This window comes from Glycine max, chromosome 18 (assembly GCF_000004515.6).
Source record: "Glycine max cultivar Williams 82 chromosome 18, Glycine_max_v4.0, whole genome shotgun sequence".
In the NCBI taxonomy this organism is placed as follows: domain Eukaryota; kingdom Viridiplantae; phylum Streptophyta; class Magnoliopsida; order Fabales; family Fabaceae; genus Glycine; species Glycine max.
In genome coordinates, this window is record NC_038254.2 from 57,632,747 (window position 1) to 57,652,108 (window position 19,362).

Sequence of the window (19,362 nt, forward strand, 5' to 3'; positions counted from 1 at the left end):
GCTTAATATTTTAAAAAAGATAAATAAATATAGTTTTATTATGGTGTATTAATCCGTAGATAATAATGTATTAATTAATAAATTTAATATAATACTACTAAAAAATTGTTATTTACATTTGCTTAAATAGGTATTAAACCAAAAAGATTTTTTAAATTGTCTATAAAGATTAGTCTTTTTAATCAAATAAGCTTTTATAAAACGTTTTTTTTTTTATAAAAAAAAAAGGATTGATTCGGATTGATGTAGACTAGGTTATATTATAGCCCTTATCAAATAAATCTGGCCTATTTTTACATATACAAGTTATTGATGTTAATAATTTATACTCACTTTTTTATTCATTCAGATTTATACCAATATCAATAGAACCTGCTTATTAAAATAAATGTTTCCTTCGAAAATTTTAAATTTATTTGTAGCAAAATAATTAGACATTTTTTATATCATAATCCATTTGTGACTGTCCTTCATGAATCTCCACGCAACATACACATTATTAACTTTTTTGTAAATTCAAAAATATACGTAGTTACTTGATATATAGAGATTGATGTGGATACTATGCATACGTGGTTTTGGATCATATAATATTTTTTTCATGTGAAGATTAACAAAGACTATAGACACATGGTATTCCCAAAGATCATATAATAATATTACTTAGAGATAACTGGTAAATTGAACTCTGGAGTTTAATTATGTATTTTGTTGCAAGTGGAATATCGCAGTTGATATCGGAACTCCAATAACTGCATTGCAATAACACATAACGGATTCAAACACTCACAGTATTTATGACTCACAAGTCAGAAGAATGATAAAAATACATGAGTAGTTCCTTTGGTGACACCCCCAGCAGCTTCCACGCCTTCATGTTTCTCGATATTGAATCGATAAAAAATAAAGTATTGGAAGCCTTTGAGGGTCACTAAAAGCATTCTCTATTCAAACTTGGTATATGCTTAGTCATGCACTTCATATATACAAGTCATAATATTATGAATGCCTATAGGCTATATAGAGAGAGTGATCATGAAAATAAAGCACTATTTACGGAAGAATATATAGTTTATTGTGCTCCCTAGTTAAATTCTCCTACTTTCTCTGTTTGTGGTTCTGATTCGCCAAATTTAGATGTCATTACTTTTCTATATCACGAATCATAAATATGTATGGCCCCAGAACCTACTTTAATTTGTTCAGAATTACAGTTCAGTCCAATATATTCTTGCAATGCAAAGATGGTGCTTGTTTGTTTCTAACAGAATGTTACCAAAGTGGCAATATCACATCTTTTGCATGAATTATTCTTATCTGCAATAGCTGAGAAAAAGTATATTTGACTTAATATTAATTTGCAATTTGATGATTCGAATGGGTTATATGCAGAAAGCTAGTTTTCCACGAATTTATAAAGTATGGATTAAAAAGTAACTTTATAAAGAAAAAGAATATTATAAACAGAAGAAATTCAAAACTAATTAAAAATATTTACATTATGCCACTAAAACTGTTGTTCCATTTGGTGTAAGGATTATTCATTATTACGAATTTTCTATCCCCACCCCCTCCCCCTATTTGCACTGATTTCAATTTGCAAAAGAAATTCCCATCCCATAATCATGATTCCACTTTAATAAAGTCCACTTTACAGCGAGAAGAGAGTAAAATTTAGAGTAAAACTAGTATGTCCATCTATGCATGCATTGATATTTATACATGTGTTAAAATAGTTTGTAATATATATATATATATATATATATATATATATATATATATTCCAATTATAATTTGATTATTAGATTATTTAAATTTACTGTAATAAAATTTTATAAATGTATAAATATTTTAGCACGATAAAATAAATTATTTACTATTTTTTTAATCAATGAATAATGATATAACGTGATAATTGTTAAATCATTTCAAAAAGTCGCATGAATAATTTATTTGCAGATAAACAACGACGGTACATAACTTTATCAATAGCAAAGTAGATATTTGACTTATGGATATTGCACAAATCTTGAAGTACTATCTCTATCCTATATAAAAAAAAATGTCTAATTCATCGATATTAATAAAAATAGTTAAATTAATTTATTTTAATTAATATTATCATAAATTTAAATTTTATTTAAAAATAATCATAAAAATGATTAGTTAAGGGGTGGTTATATAATTTTTTTGGAAATGTAAAATAAAATAGTATATTTACTAAAAAAAATAGTTATTTATTTCATTAAATAATTTAATTAGAGTAATATTATATTTTTATCATAATTAAAGTTATTTTTTAACTTGAGAAACTTAGATTCTCACCTTTCACATCAAAATATTTTTGTAGAAAACTTGGTCAAAAAAATTCCCCAAAAATATTATTTCTTGTGAATGTTATTTTTTAAAAATCAAAAGTAAACATAAGAAACTAACATTCTCAACTTAAATTTCACTTGAAGGTTTGTTGCTCTAAGTTTGTGTTTAAAAGATTTTCTTAAAAATAATGTAAAAGTTTTTTATAAGATTTTTAGCTCATTTCAATAAATTTATTAGAGATGTTTATCAAAATATATTTTAATTTATTCTAGAGAGTTTCGTCATCCAACTTGTGAATAAATTTTTATATAATCAGAACTTATTAAATAAGTTGAATAAATATCTGGTTAATCACACGCACCTTAATTTATATGTAACTAAAAATGCTAAATGTTTTTAATTTGTTTAAAAACCTATTCAGGCTTGACAATCTGACTTTTTTTAATGCCCTATTGTTGTTGTTGTTGATTTGGGTAAGGAAGCATTAATTGATGAAGGTCCATTGACATATCTCTATCCTATTCACAAAATTATTCTATGTCATTCTTAATTTATAAAACAAAATAGTGAAAGCCAACAATTAATCCAATTTCACTCTGATGTCATAACAAACATTCATTCTGTCTGTCATAGCTCTACACCCTTTTGTTTTGGCCATCAAGTTACAAAGTTCTAGCTTTAAGGAGTTGTTTTACATAATTAATCCATGCTATACCCCTGTGAGACTTAGTACTAGACCTTCAAGCCATAAAATAATTTGTGCACCTAATTAACTCATTAACTCTTAGATATTTGGATTTTTGAACCACTGAGTAGGTTTAATGGTGACAGGTTTAGCTACTATTCGTTTGCAGTGGAAGGATATCGAAAAGAAGTGAAATAAACAATAAAATGAGATGAGAATCACACCTTTCTACTTTATTTTAATTTAAAATTTTCATCTTAATTCACTTTAATTTCACTGTATCAAACACTCTATTAAGTTTTTTTTTGTGATCTTACTCTAAATAATCTATAACTATATATAAAAGAAATATGATGTTTTTGTGTACACATTTTTATACCAATTTTATCCTTTATAACTATGTTTATAAGTTACACTATTTTATCCCTATAATAATTATCTTTACAAACTACCCATCAACTTTTATTATCTTTCATTTTATTAAAAAAAACATGGAAAATCAGACACGGGTACCTGTTTTTCCTAGTATACATAAAGTCATAAATTCAAATATCAATACGACCATTGAAAAAAATAAACGATGGGAAATTTTTCTCTTCAGATAGATTTATATGGACTTTGAATGCAGAAAACTCCAGTGAGTTGTGGGCTACACCCTGCTGCATTATTGAAATATAAATAGGCTGCATGTCCTTTATTGGGCTTCTTTGGTGAACCCAAAAAGAAAAAGGGAAAAGGCCTGTGGCTGTTGCTTCCTGCACTACTCTCGCTATTACTTCCTATACTTCTCATTGTATTATGAAAAATTCATTTGGAAATGCAATTGTGAGCTTTCCATAATACAATAGAAAATGCAGAAAGTAATAGTAGGATTGAAAGGAGTTTTACCCAAGGCTTGTAAGCTTTATGGATCAATGAATGATGGTGGAAGCTAGAACAAATAAGTAGCATGCCTTAAGTCCTTAATCATTGTTTGTTCTAATGGAATAAGTCACGTTTCAATTTTAACCGAACTTCAATGATGATGAAAATATGGAGGGAAAACAAAAACATTTTTGTGGGCAAGTTAAGAAACGGTTAAACCACGAGATATATCCATGAAAGAGATGAGTGAAGGAGATATGTGTATAACTTCATTAATTAAAATGGAATCATGATTATGGGATGGGAATTTCTTTAGCAAATTGCAACCATCACAACCAATAATGAATAATCCTTGCGCGAAATGGAGCTACTGTTTAGTGGCATATTGTAATTATTTTTAATTGGTTTTGACTTTTGATTGCTGTATCAATGTCTTGTGTTTATAATATTCCTTTTCTATATAAAGTCACTCTTTAATCTATATGAATTTGTGCAAAAGTAGCTTTCTGCATATTGCCATTTTGGTAACATTCTGTAATTAGAAGTAAACGAGCACCTTCTCGATATGCATTAGTGGAACTGGGCAGAACTGTAGTTCTGAACAAAGAAGGATATTGGGCCATACAAATTTATTATTCGTGATTCGTGATAAATAAAAGTGATCATATCTAAATTTGACGAATCAGAACCATAAACAGAGAAAGAAAGAGAATTTAACTTGGGAACACAACTAACTATTCTTCAGTAAATAGTGGTTTATTTTCATGATCACTCTACTCTCTCTATATATATAGCCTATAGCCATTCATATTAAAAAACTATAGGAAGTGCATATGGCTGAGAATTGAATATAACAATAGTTTGGATAGAGAAGTCTTTTGGTGACCCTCAAAGGCTTCCACTACTTCATTTTACGATTGATCATTCAATATCAAGAAACATGAAGGCGCGGGAGCCTACGAAGGTTCACTGAAGGAACTACTCATATATATATACTGATCATCCTTGTGGGCCAAATACTGTGAGTGTTTGAACTCTTCATATGTTATTTCATTGGATTTGCAGTTTTATGTTGGAGTTCCAATGTCTACTTCGGTTTTAGTTTGTTTGCAACTACTTTTGAAGTCCGCAGCTGTTATCACAAACACAGGAATGAGAAAGATTATCTATAAATGAGAAAAAAATAAATTTAGACAGTACCTAATTTTCTATTGAGAAAAATGTTAGGAACACGGTACACTCAATTATTAGTTAAAATTTATTGTAAGTTACAAAATTCTGTAGATCTTTCCTTAAATAATGAATCTAACATGTGATTTTGTTATTTTTAATAAATTTTAACTAATAAGATACAATTTATTATAGTACTTGTTATTAGTATACTTTTTTTTCTATTTTGCATACTAAAATTAATCGACATATGTAAAATTAGGTGAATATAAAATCTTTATATATTTTGATCACAGATAACCTTTAGAGATTAACTTGAAGATCGTTTATGATTAATTCATTTGAAACATGTGTTTCATCGTTCTAGGGTATTCCAAAGAAAATTAATACGTGGCTCGTGTTAATAGTTGATTCCTCATATCAGGATCCTATCTAAATTCCTATTGATCCAATTACAAAGAATTTTTCAAAGAAATACGAGAAGACACTTTGTGGGTTGATTTCAGCAACATGGTGATTCATTGAAGGAATTACAATATAGAAAAATCCTAAATTAAATATGAATTAAATCAATAGATAACAATTCTTCAAAACCTTATCAAATTTGACATTGTAAAGAAAAAGGTGAAGAAGCAAGGATGATGAAGGTTTGATAGCTTTGTGATTTTAATGATTATCCTCACACTTGATGTGACGACATTTGTAATAGTTTTCTGCTTTTTTTTTTCTAGCGAAATTAAATACTTTCTCGTTTGGACATCTTTTCCTATGTGTAATTAACAAAGTGAAGGTTTTTAACTATCATAATAATATTTAAAAATATAAAAATTAAAAATTTCTTTGAGAATAACATGTAAATTTTTTGTAGTTGATTTCTCTCATACAATTTCACAAATTTTAAAATAGACTAAAGAATCTGCTTGAGTTAGTTGATCATATGTGTGAGTAGTTTTATTTTCTTTGATTTTTATAGATCATTGATTAAGAAAAATTACATAAGTGACCATCGGATTGAAACCTGATTATCATCCATACTTACCATCATTGTCCTTATATGAAGCATTTTTTTTATGCACGAAATGGTACGCCTTGTAAATGTAAAAGATTAACTGGTATAAAAGAAGATGAACAACCTTTTTATTATTAAAAAAAGAAGGTGAACAACGTAACCTTATTGATGAACAAGATGTGAGATTCACTATAGAAGTGTATTACATCATCAGCAAGTTGCAGAAATGCATATCCTCTTCATGCTGGCTGGGTTCTATAAAAGGATTAGTTTTCCATATCCCTATATATAATTTTCAATGTATACCCTCTTGCGTATGGCCCCGTCATTACACCTCACATCGATTTTATCCAATGGCTATAGCCATTTTTATCTCAGCAGAATAATATCCTGTGAATTCCCCTATCTACACTTAATTTAATATATATAGACACACATGTTGAGTCAGACTATAAATCAGATAATCTAGTTAAATTATATATACATATAACTTAGAGTTTGCAGCTTTTAGTTGACCAATTATGGTAATTATAAAATAAGTGTTGATTCGAGTCAAATTTATCTTAGGTTGGCTCAATTCATTGTAAAACTTTTAAGATAACTAATTATGATATGTTTGTTCGTGTAAGATAAGAGTTATTGACCATTCTCTTTCTTTAAAGGTTCAAAAACACATTGTTTTTGGATACGAAACGTGGTGATTTCTAGAGGAACTATCGGAAAACAAAATAAGAAAGATAATTTTATCGGTCTATTACAACAAAATCTCTCTCTTTTCTTCAAGCGACAATAGCACTCTGTACAAGTTTGCTTTAAAATTATATTCCATTTTGATTACAATTAATTATCGTTGGCTATCATTTATTATTCATAAATAATTAGTTGTATTATTACTATTATTATTATTATTATTATTATTATATGATACGGACAATTTTTTACATCCTTTTATAATAATTAACTATAATAAGAAATTTTAACATATTAATTTTGACTCAATACAGACTATAATACTAATTAATTATATATACAACTGAATATAAATGTCTGCTGTGAAGGAAATCAAAAATTAAAGTTGTTATAATATCATATCATATTTTTTTATCATGTTTCTTTATTACTTTATATATATATATATATATATATATATATATATATATATATAACAAACCCTTCAAATTTATACGTAAAATTAACAATTGATAGACTCTCAAAAACAACATTGATTATAATAGATACTGAACAAAACATAGTTTTTTCTTCAAATTAAAAGTGATTCTATCTTTTTGGTATGTTATTTTTCTCACATTTATCATTTTTTTAAACACATGCCATCCAATAAAAGTAATTGGTAGGGGTGGGAATAGGTCAGATCAGGCTTTAAAAGGTCTGAATCTAGTCTACGATTAATTTTTGAGGTCTGAGTCTGGCCTATAGTCTATCAAAGTCTTTTATGTTGACTCAGTCTAACCTTTTTAAATGTCTAGCCTGGTAGCCTATTTAAAATTCTTCTTCAAATTAAATCTTTAATATTCATAGTTGTTTTTACAAAAAAATAAAAAAAATAACAAACCTTCAATAATAAGCTAAACAAGGCCTTAATATATAATTTGCCTTAATTTTTAATCTAATGTTAATTTAGTTGGTAGTCCTAAAAATATATTAATAATATAAACAGAAATCACCAAATGATATAAAATAATCTAAAACAAAAGAAAATCTCATACTTGAGGTAGCATCATCCAAGTCTATCAAACCAACATATTAATTATTACAACCAAAAAATAAAGCTTACATCTCCATTCTATTTGAATGGAACCGGTGTATAAAATATCTACCATTAGTAGTAACGTCATCTCATCATTAGCTCCTCCATATTCACCATAAGATAGGATATGATTTTTGTATAGGAACGTAATAGGATAGGATATGATTTTTGGATAGGAACGTAGGATATGATAGGATATGATTTTTATTTGCTCTAGAATACAGTAACGTAATAAAAGAAAAAGGAAACCTAGTAGGAATAGAAAAAGGAATTGTTAACCGAAATAGGAAAACTAATAAAAATAATGAGAAATATAAAAAAACTCACACCTTATAATTAAAATTTTACTTAATTATAGGAATGGAATCTACTAGTTTTTTTAAAAAATAATATTAATTGTACCCAAATATATATATATATATATATATATATATATATATATATATATATATATATATATGTATATATATATAGGCCGACTTATCAGACTTATAAAGCTTTTTTAAAAAGTCTGACCTATTTAATTTAATAGACTTTTAAAAAAATTTGAGCCTAACTAGCCTTTTAATTAAATAGGTCAGGCCAAGCCAAACTTTATGTAGGTCAGGTCGTAGGCCCCTGTAGGCCGGCCTAGCCTATTTTCACCCCTAACAATTAGTAAAAAAATTACCTTTAAAGAAAAACTTTTCTTTCACGATTCATGATGATTTTGGATAAATTTCTTTTTTTAGAAAATTTTTAAAAAAGATATAAGTTAAAATTAGTTTATATATAAACTAACATGTAAAAAAATTCATATTAATTTCTCCACAAGTTTATTTTTACTTATAAAAAACTTACTTAATTTTTATTTCTTATTTAATTCCTTTGTATATTTATAGAAACGTTTATTTAAATAGTTCTTAAAACCCATTTGAATAATTATGCACCTAAAATTAGTTTTGATTATAAGTTTCTAAACAACCTTCTCTATGAATCAATAGTGTAATATCCATTTACAAACAAAAATTATATTAATTTAAATTTACACATATTTTGAAAAAATAAATAAAATCATGATAATTGAAAATCAATTTCGTATTGATATATTTAAGATTTAGATATATTTTTTATCTTTTAAATTTGAGTAACTTTTAATTTGGCTTTTTAAATTTAAATTTATTTTAAGAAAAATATTTTTTGAAATTGAGAAACTAAAAAAAATAATTTAAATATAGAAGATGAAACAAAAATAATCTAAATTAAAGGAATAAAAACAAAATTAAAGCCCATATTTAAACACGCACTTTCTTCTTTTGGCCACATGAACACTGCACAAAGCTTCTTGCCCTCAACCCACGTCACCTTCTCTTTCGTCCAGGCAACGCTCACCTTCCGTCTCCATTGTAACAACAAATGAATCGGTAACTCTTGAATCCTTTTCTCCACTAGATCTTCTTGTTCTCTTGGCTAATTAATTTTTTTTTTAACCCAGATAAAAATATTTTTAATAATCTGGAGTTCAATAAAACGATAAATAAAATTTGAATAAATATCAAACTCAGCTATCATTCAGATAATTAATTAACTTTAATTTCGGTTCAATCCATTGATTTAATTCTTATACATAGGTTATATTCAATAAAACTAATTGAAAAAGTAATCAAAAGTAAAAAGTTAGTTAATAGTTAATAGTTAAAAAATTAATTAATTATTGAAAAATTAATTTATTAAATTATAAGTGTTCGATAAAATTAATTTTTAAAGTAAGTTAAAAGCATAAAATGAAATAAAAATAATAAAATTATAATTTATTTAAAAAATAATAAAAAAAATTATTAAATATATTGAAAATAAAAACAAAATAAAATATTAAAAATTAAAAATTAACATTTAAAAAAATATTACTTCAAGTAATATTTTAAAAAATATTAAAAAAAACTTATTTATTGAAAAATTAAACAAGTTTTTCTATTAATAAAAAATTAAAATATGTCCAACGTACACATAATAAATTGTTGTAAATTATTTAATTATATATAAATTTAAATTATGAAGGATTGTTTTGTGTGTATGGAAGATAGGCTGGTTTTGTCGGCGAGAGAAAAGACTGATTAGTCCAGGAGTGCGATGGGTTGGTGGGACTCATTGGATGGTGATAGTTAGACAGTTAGTTATCTTACGTTACAAACACACCGCACCGACCCATGCAAATTGAGGGCGCTTTTGTCATTTTGTATTTTTGTTGCTCATTCACGTGCCCTCACCTCATCAATCATCATCAACGTGGTTACGTGCCCAAAGCTTTCCATTTGTTTCTTCGTCATTTTGGTTTGTTTCTTCTTCTACGTATAGGCATAGTAAAATTGATTTCTAATGAATTTAATTTTTTAATGTTGAATTAATATGATTTATATTTACATGTTTTATTATAAAATTATGACTAAAATATAATATAAAATTTTAGATCTAACTCAAAAGTTAGATTAACCTAAAATCAATTCTAAATTCTTTCTTAATGAAACCAAACGTAAAAATATATCCAATATTCATTGGGTTCAGAATCAATTCCTCAAAATCAAATCAAACACTCACTTGTTGCTTGCTTCCTCTTAAAAAAACATCCATTTTTCTTTCACAGGTGTATATTTATTTTTCAGTTGTAAACAACATTTGAAGCAAATTAAAATTTGTAAAAATATTCAGATTTTTTTTAAAATTAAATTTGTAAACTATTAAATTTATTTCAAAATTCGTGTATCACATCTTGAACTAAAATTCAAATATGCACGAAACCTTTTCAGACATAAGGACAAAATTCATTTGTGATATAGTAAAATATTAAAAGGTAAATTGCATTAACACATTTTAGATTTTTTCTGATCTACTCTTTCATGAACACTTTTAATTGTTTGAAATATAGCATTATATTTACATTTTCAATATAATATATTGACATTTACAATATAGCATTATTAGAAGCATTAGAATGTTTATTAGCATCCATCAAATGACAGTAAATTTTATTTTACTCTTAAGTCAGACGGCTTTAAGTTATCACAATAAAAACTTTGTTACTTTTGAATAAATCCATGTCATTCAATTTGGATTAAAGATTTGTTATAACTTTTTGAATAGAGACCTTAAAATTAAAAGAAAAATAACTAAGCTATTAGCTATAGAATATTTGCAATCGACCAGAATGTAGAGTAAAAGAACATTATATTTAAGAAGCAGATCAGATTTGCAACCAAATAATATATAAAAGCCAGATTCTATCATTACCAAAATGCATGCCTAAATTCTCTTTATATTCTTTATCTTAGTTAAAATAATCGTAACTTAATTATTAGCACTTTAATTGAAGATATTTTATTTCTTTACGAATTAGAAGGTTGGTCTAGAAACAATAAAAAAAAGCACGTGATTCTTAATTCAATTTTAAAAATTATATATGAAAAATATTCTATAAAAAAAGGCTACAATTTTTATATTTCATCATACGGGATTGGTTTTTTTTTTTTTTTCTCGATACTTACGGGATTAGTTTTCCACACACGGAAATAGACATTAAAAAATGTTATTTAAAGAAGTAACTAATTTTCCTGTTGACCATACTAAAGATACGTCAACATGAATCATCTATTGGAAAGGACCAAGTCAACCGACGAAAAAGAGGGAGGGAGAGGAAACTAGTAAAATTAATGAACAAAAAAAAAATTGTTGTACTATAAATTTTAGTAGCAATTTTTTTTAATTAAAATTGGTGGGATTTAATCTTAATGGCTTATATCAATCTTTAGTGTTTCTTCCATTTCTTTTTAATTTTCGAATTTTTGAAAAAAATTTATTCTTACTTATTTGTCATTTGTAAAATTTAATATCACATTAATTATTATTTTATTAATTATATCCTTATTTTTTTTCTTATCTTTAAATAATTTACATATGTATTTATTATAAAGTGAAAAAAAATATAATAAGAAACTCAACAATTATTTTATTATAATAAAAAAATTATTATATTTTCTGATTTCTGCCAAACATCCTTAAACCACATAAAACAATAAAGGAGGTAGTATCATTTTCAATGAATGAGTATTATTTTTCAGCATTAGGACGTATAATAGGGGAAAATATGAAGATTTTAAATTGAGAATTTTGCTTCCCTTTAGTATGTATTTTAGCAAATAAATTTCCACTAAAGAATGTTTTTCAGAAATTTTTAGCCAAGTTTCCACGAACTTGTTCGGAAGGGAAGTGCGAATTTAATTTTCTCAAATTAAAAAATTTCCTTTAATGGGGTCAAAATATTACAGTGCATTATTCTTATTTATTAGATTATTTAATGTGTTAAATAATTAAAGTAATTTGATAAAAATATTCTTCATAAACTTATATAAAAATTCTCAAAACTATTTTTACTGACCAAATAAATTTCATCCATCCTAAAAATTTAGGATGTAAAAAACTAATCATTGTTTCTTTCCTTGTACCAAAAGTTACAAAGCATCTATTAGTTTTGTTAATGACTAATTTTTATTAAAATAATTATTATTTTTATTTATAAAATCCAAATCTAAGACCGGTTTGTAATACTATCTTATAATGTAGGTTATGATTTAATTCAATCCTAAAAAATCGACTTGTAAAATAAGAGTTGTCTATAATGTATATGTATTGTTTTTTTTATCATATGTGAGATCTCCAATGTACCTCTCACACCAAAGACTAGACATCTAGAGCCTGAAGTCCACAGGTTAAACATTTGTATGTGGTTTGATAGCAGCTCAATAGGAGTGATGTGATAGATCCACCAATAATTTTTAGGATAGACTTTTATATCATCTTAGAATATGAATTCAAAACTAACTCAACTCTACAAAATTAACTTATAAGGTGAAACTTACATTCACTTATATATACATTATTTTAATCATATCACTAGTGGATGTATGATCTGATGCAATTAAAAGTTTTATTTCCATATATGTTGTACCGTATTGATCATTCATTGATTGACTCACGACTTCAAGTCTATCCGTGCTTAAGGCACTTGAGGCTGAAAAATTATGTATCACACTAGTTGTCCGCTAGACACTCGAGATCGGAGGGATATGTACCACATTGATCTTTCGATGATTGTCTCATAATTTCTCTCATATAGCTTAATCTTTATCAATCAATTTTGGATCCGATTCTTACTAATAATGGTAAATCATTTTTTATATCTCCCACTGGAGCTAAAATAATTGTCTAAAAATTGTTATAAGGAACTCATAATAATGATTAATGGAAATTAAAGAGAGAAACAACCGTTACAAAGCTTAAAAGGAGGACATGTCCTTAAATGCTTTTGAATTAGATCTCTAAATTATGTGTAAAACTTAATTATAAGAATACATGTATATGTGAAAACATATTAGTTAGTAAAAAATATTTTTTTAAATAGATATCAATGCCTTGATAGATCAATCCTTAACTCTAGATTAAGATATATCCTAGATTCATTCAAACATTAATAGTCAACAAATTTTTACAATAACATATATATATATATATATATATAAATTTTTTATAACAACTGCTTCAAAATATATTTAACATAAATTTTTATTAGGCTTTGTATTTTAGAGAATATTTTTTATCAAATAAAGTAATTTTTATTTTATTAGTATGAAATATTAATCAACTTTATTAATAATTAATTTTTACTAAAAATATGAGTAATCATTTTTAGTAAAATATTACTTAAAAGAGACCAAATTCCTAGAACTAACCACTTTTCTGGTATTTCTATTTTGAGTTTGACCAAATGCTAAAGCGGTTTTTTTCCTTAAAAAATAATGTAATGGAAACTGAAACTGAATTACAGTTGCACAAGCGTGGTACAATTGGAAAGAAAGTTCATAAATTGTCTGGATAGACTGACGTTGGTGTATGAAATTTCGTGCTCAAAGACACATCTGAGGAAGAAAAAGTAAACAAAAACAAGCTGAGGAAGGAAAAAAAAAAAAAAGAGGAAGAACGAAGAAGAAGGATAAGATCACACACGTTTGACATCACAACACTTGACAAAGAAGAAAGGGAAGTTTGCATCAGAAAAAGACACGCCCCACCCCTTCCCTTTCCTCCGCTTGCGCCATCTTTCTCTCTCTCTCTCTCTGACGCTTCAAATACTCGCCAATGCCTCAATCTCAATTCCCATTCTCTTCTCTTCTCTGAGACTCTCTCCCTATCGTCACCGTCACTGCCATGGAGGATGCCAATCTTCAGAGGCTCCATTGCTCCGTCAAAAACTACGATTGGGGTCTCCCAGGTCGCGTCTCCGAGGTTGCCAGACTCCACGCGCTCAATTCCGCGTCTGAATTCCACGCGGAGGACCCTTACGCCGAGCTTTGGATGGGTACCCATGATTCAGGCCCTTCCTTTTTAGCTTCCTCCAATGGAAATGAGAATGGTGTCTCCCTCAAGGCTTGGATTTCCGAGAACCCTGATGTGCTCGGTCACAAGGTTCTTCACAAATGGGGTTCTGATCTCCCTTTCTTGTTCAAGGTGCGTTTTTTGGATCCCCCTCTCACCCTTTTTGTTTTTTTGTTTTTTTTTTTTTTTTTTGTAAATGGTTGTCTCGGTTTTGACACAAGATTGAATTTTTTTTGCATGCATTAGGTGCTGTCTGTGGGGAAGGCCTTGTCAATTCAAGCTCACCCGGATAAGGAGTTGGCAAGGACTCTGCATAAGTTGCACCCTGATTTGTATAAAGATGGCAATCACAAACCTGAGATGGCCCTTGCACTCACTAATTTTGAGGCTCTCTGTGGATTCATCACTCTCAAGGTACTACTACTCTATTCGTCTGGTTCTATAGTTGTCTTCATTTTAAGTTGAATATTTCTAAATCCTCCTCTTCTGCTAATTTATATGGTAAATAGTCAATGTGTTTTAAATTTTCAAGACATTATTTACTTTTTCGTTTAATACTCTCTTTATAAGGTAGTAGGAAAATTTATAGGAGTAAAAGGATATAACATTACTCTTTTAGTAAGTTTTAGTCCCTGTACAAGAAAACTGTAAGTTTTAATCCCTATAAATGAGTATAAAACTGTCACAAAATCTTATCACCGCAAAAAAAAAAACTGTCTAAGGACTAAAACTTGCATGTTTTTATACAGGCCTAAAACTTAAAATAAGAAAACTAAATGAATAATTTAACTTTATTATTATATTATTATATTTTTAGTTCTTCAAGTGTTCATGAGTTTTATGAGAATAACTGGTTTTGATTCTCATTGACTGTGTCTGAGAACAATTACTTTATTTTTTATGTTTGTGTTGTCTTTTCCAATTTTAGATTGATATTTTGAGTTTGAGCCTTATTTTATGCAAGAAAATTGGATAGGCTTTATGTGTGAATTTTCAGTCTTAAATTTGTTGTTCAAGGTAATTACATTAGAATATTTTTATGCGTTCGTTGATAGGTTGATGTGTTAAAAGTCACTTTTTTAAAGTTAAAAAATATTCAGTACTCATGGACTTTGAGTGATTGGATAAGAACTGCCTACCTGTTAGGTACAATCCCTGTGATGTGACTTAGTGATCCTTTTTTCTGCTCATTTTACTTTCGTTATTATGTCAATCACGTTTCCCCTTGTTCAAAGGCTCCTTTCTGATGCAATGCAATCTGTGATAGCCGACCAAACAATTAACTAGAGCAACATGTGAAAAAAATCAAATGATAACCATTTGAATGAATGAAATATGAAAGCGTTAGATATAGAGCAGATAGTGGAAGCTTGATTTGTTTTTATTATGAATCTGCTAGTGTGGGACTGCCAAACTACAGCTATGTTGCTTTAATTTGAGGTGTCCACGAGATTGGTTTCGGCTTTAGGGGAATTTTGACGTCTGTTGTTATTTTCTTTTGGTTTACCTGCATTTCTGCCTTTACATGAGTAATTGATGACTCATCGGTGTAATAACAGGGAGCAGCTTGGATTGGGGGAACCCATAAAATTAATTCTTTAGCTTATGTAATTTTGCTGCCATGGTTTATTTCTGTAATTCTCTTAAGATGAGAAATTAAATCTGTATTTTATCAATTAAATTAACTCAAGCATTAGAAAGTCTATTTATGGTAGATGCAATGACATTTTTTAATGGTTTGTTTAAATGCACTGTTACAAATGAGCAATCTGCCCTGTTTCTGTTTAGGAGCTCAAGGGTGTGCTTCATACTGTTCCTGAAATTGTGGAACTGGTTGGTGCTACAAATACAAACCTGGTCTTACAAACTAATGATCAGGATGGTGAAGAGAAGGTCAAACCTGTTCTGCAGGCAGTGTTCACCGACCTCATGTCAGCTAGTAAAGATAGAGTAACGGATGCAGTAAACAGATTGAAAAGCCGTCTGCTTAAGGAGAGTGAGGTTAGTTGATTACTTGCAATAATATATAATCCGTGTGAACGTGAGAGATGCATGACATATTTTTACAAAGGATTAGAAATATGTAGTGGTTTTAGTTTGTCTTTAGGGTCACATAATCTCTATGGTCAAGAGTAATGAATACGACTACTTATACTGTTATCATTTATCTTCTTTACTTCCATTCATCCATATTGTGTACTGGATAGAGGATACTGGCAGTTTTACTATTCAGATGCTTTCACCTTTTTGTTGCATTATTAATCTCTTTATTCTGTTCTAAGTTTGTTTAATACTTTATTTTCTTTTTTGTTGAATTATGTAATTAATGCCGTATCTTCTCTTTTTGCATCAGGTGAGGCAGTTGACAGATAAAGAGCAGCTGGTGCTGCGGTTGGAAAAACAATACCCAGCTGATGTTGGTGTCATAGCAGCCTTCTTTCTTAACCATGTAAAACTCAATCCTGGTGAAGCTTTGTTCCTCGGGGCAAATGAACCACATGCATATTTATCTGGGGAGTGTGTTGAATGCATGGCAACTTCTGACAATGTTGTGCGAGCTGGCCTAACTCCCAAACACAGAGATGTCCAGACCCTTTGCTCCATGCTCACATACAAACAGGTAAAATGATACATCAAGGCTGTTGCTGCATCTTTTCAATCAGATATTCAGCTTACTTGAAGGACTTTACTTTTTCCTTTGGTTATTATTCGATAGGAATGTCAATAATGACTGTTTAAACCTTTTACTTCAGCCACACACCTGATCACTAAGCTTAGGCACTAATAATTTTCTTTCTTGTTTGAATTTCATTTGGGCCTTGGATTGATCCATATTGGTGCCTTCTCTTTGTTTCTTGCATCCTTGGACTTCATAATACCACATGGATTGCTTGGTTGGTTATTTTTTTGTGCAATATTTACTCAACTGTTGGTCTGTGCATGCATACTAGTAGGCATGCATATATAGTTAAAGACTGAACACACATTTTGAGAGAAGATTACCCTTGCTTGCAATAGTCACTCAATTTATGCCATGAATACGAAATTTGGTGTTTGAGGACATTTCTCTCTCTATTTTCTTACAGGGTTCTCCTGAAATCTTGCGTGGAGTATCTGTTAATCCATATGTAAATAAATATACTCCACCATTTGAGGAATTTGAGATTGATCGTTGCATTCTTCCTCAAGGGGAAACAGTGGTGTTCCCAGCAGTTCCAGGTCCTTCGATCTTTTTGGTCACAGTTGGTGAAGGAACAATGAATACAGGATTACCCAAAGGACATGTGGTCACCGAAGGTGATGTTCTTTTTGCCGCAGCTAACACTGAGATTAGTGTTACTAGTGCATCCGAGTTGAATTTGTACAGAACAGGGGTAAATAGCAAGTTTTTTCAAGCTTCATAAGTTTCAACAGGGGATCACCCAAATTTTTATTTTTTTTGGTCATATGCTGTTGGGAGTCAAATAATGCAACTATCTGTTGCGTGTAATAGAAGCAGTTTAATGTACATGCAAGAGTAAAAAAAATCACTTAGTATATTGAGTCTTAGAGAAATGTTCATTATAGAGAGGTGGGTTGTCAATTGTCATTCGTTTGTTGTTCATAATAATGTTCGTTAAAAGCCTTTTCGGATGGTATTCCTATTAATCATTTTATATCAATAAATGAAGGGCCTACAATTATTTTTTATATAAGCATGCTTACATTGAATTTTGTTGAACTAAAAAATTAATAAACATAACACATGAGGCCTGATATAAGTCCGATCATAGAATGGGTCCTCTGCAATGATATTGTGAGACTTGACCATTTGTTTTTTTTAATCACTTGAGAGAATCCTTTCTCGACTGATCAATATTTAAATCATTGCCTACAATATGGAGCATGCTTGTTTTAATCAATTCCTTATATGGTTACATGTTAGTTTATGGCTGAAATTAATTTGGCCACATATGTTTGGTGATTCACAATTAATTCTATTATAATCTTTTAAAATAATGTAAATAATAAGAAGTCAAACAGCTAGAAATCCCAAAAGTGGAACTTGAGATTCAAGTGAAAAGTTTAGAAATAATTAACAAGCTGATGTGAGTGAGTCATTGTCAGACTAATTACTAACTACCTAATGCAAAGTCTGTAGAACTTAACTTTTTGCATGCTGCATTTGGGTTTAGAAAGAAATAGAACAAAGATTGAAGTCTGTGCGGTGGTGAAGTGGTACATCCAATATCAAGGTTTACCAAACCTCAGTTTCAGCTTAAAGACCTACTGGCAATTTGTTTCTAAGTCGTTCACCGACATATGGTATTAAGAAAAAACATTTATCAGACCTGACCCATTCATCATCAAGCTCTTTTAAATATGGCATTATAAAATCAAATAAACAAATGTGCCAAACAATTAGATCGCATGCCTTAATTCTTTAAAGCGGAAGACCAAATATTAAAAAAAAAACGCATCTAGTTTTCAATTGGCATCTCAAATGGAACCTCCAGAAAAAATGCGCATAATATTTGTATATTAAATCAAGGATAACTACCCGATATCTTTTGACACTGATGGATCCCTAGAAGCGTATGGCCCTTGGAAAAACATTAGCTTCTTTTATTTTCTTAACGTGATTTTTTTTTTTTGTGATGTTAAGGAATGATGGAACCCTTAATGGAATATCTTTGCATATACGCCATTTTTGGTCAATAAAAGGGATTCAATTTAAAGGAGCAATCACAATAAAGAAGCTTGCTCAATGCAGCAGCAACAAAACAAAACAAAGAAAAAAGGAAGGGTTACTGGTGTTTTTGACTTTTTGGTGTCTAAAAAATGAGTTTCTTTTTTTTTTTAGTCCTCAATTTTTAAAATCATAAGTTTTCATCCATGCATTCTTTAAATACCCAAACTGAAATCCCTAAAGCTAGCAATGTAGGGGGCAAAAACTTATAATTTTAAGGATTAAATTTTGGATATTTAAAAAATAAAAAATAGGAAAACTTGAGGAGTAGTTAGTGAAATTTTCGCTTTAAAAGGTACAAAGATGAAAACTTCGAAGTCAAGGACTAAAACAAACATGACTCGCTTATCATGAACTAAGCATCATCAATCCAAAAAGAAAATGTATCAGTCTAGCACACGTTTTACATCTATAGA

At 28.7% G+C, this 19,362-nt stretch overlaps 1 protein-coding gene across 1 annotated transcript; it reads left to right on the plus strand.

Moving 5' to 3' along the window:
- Window positions 1-13,665: 13,665 nt before the first annotated feature.
- On the plus strand, window positions 13,666-17,907 carry LOC100805195 (mannose-6-phosphate isomerase 1). The gene is made up of 5 exons (XM_003552676.5): window positions 13,666-14,349; window positions 14,464-14,631; window positions 16,006-16,218; window positions 16,571-16,837; window positions 17,304-17,907. Exons 1-5 carry the CDS (start codon window positions 14,050-14,052, stop codon window positions 17,619-17,621), a joined length of 1,266 nt encoding a protein of 421 aa, XP_003552724.1. The 5' UTR covers window positions 13,666-14,049; the 3' UTR covers window positions 17,622-17,907.
- The last annotated feature ends 1,455 nt before the right edge of the window (window positions 17,908-19,362 follow it).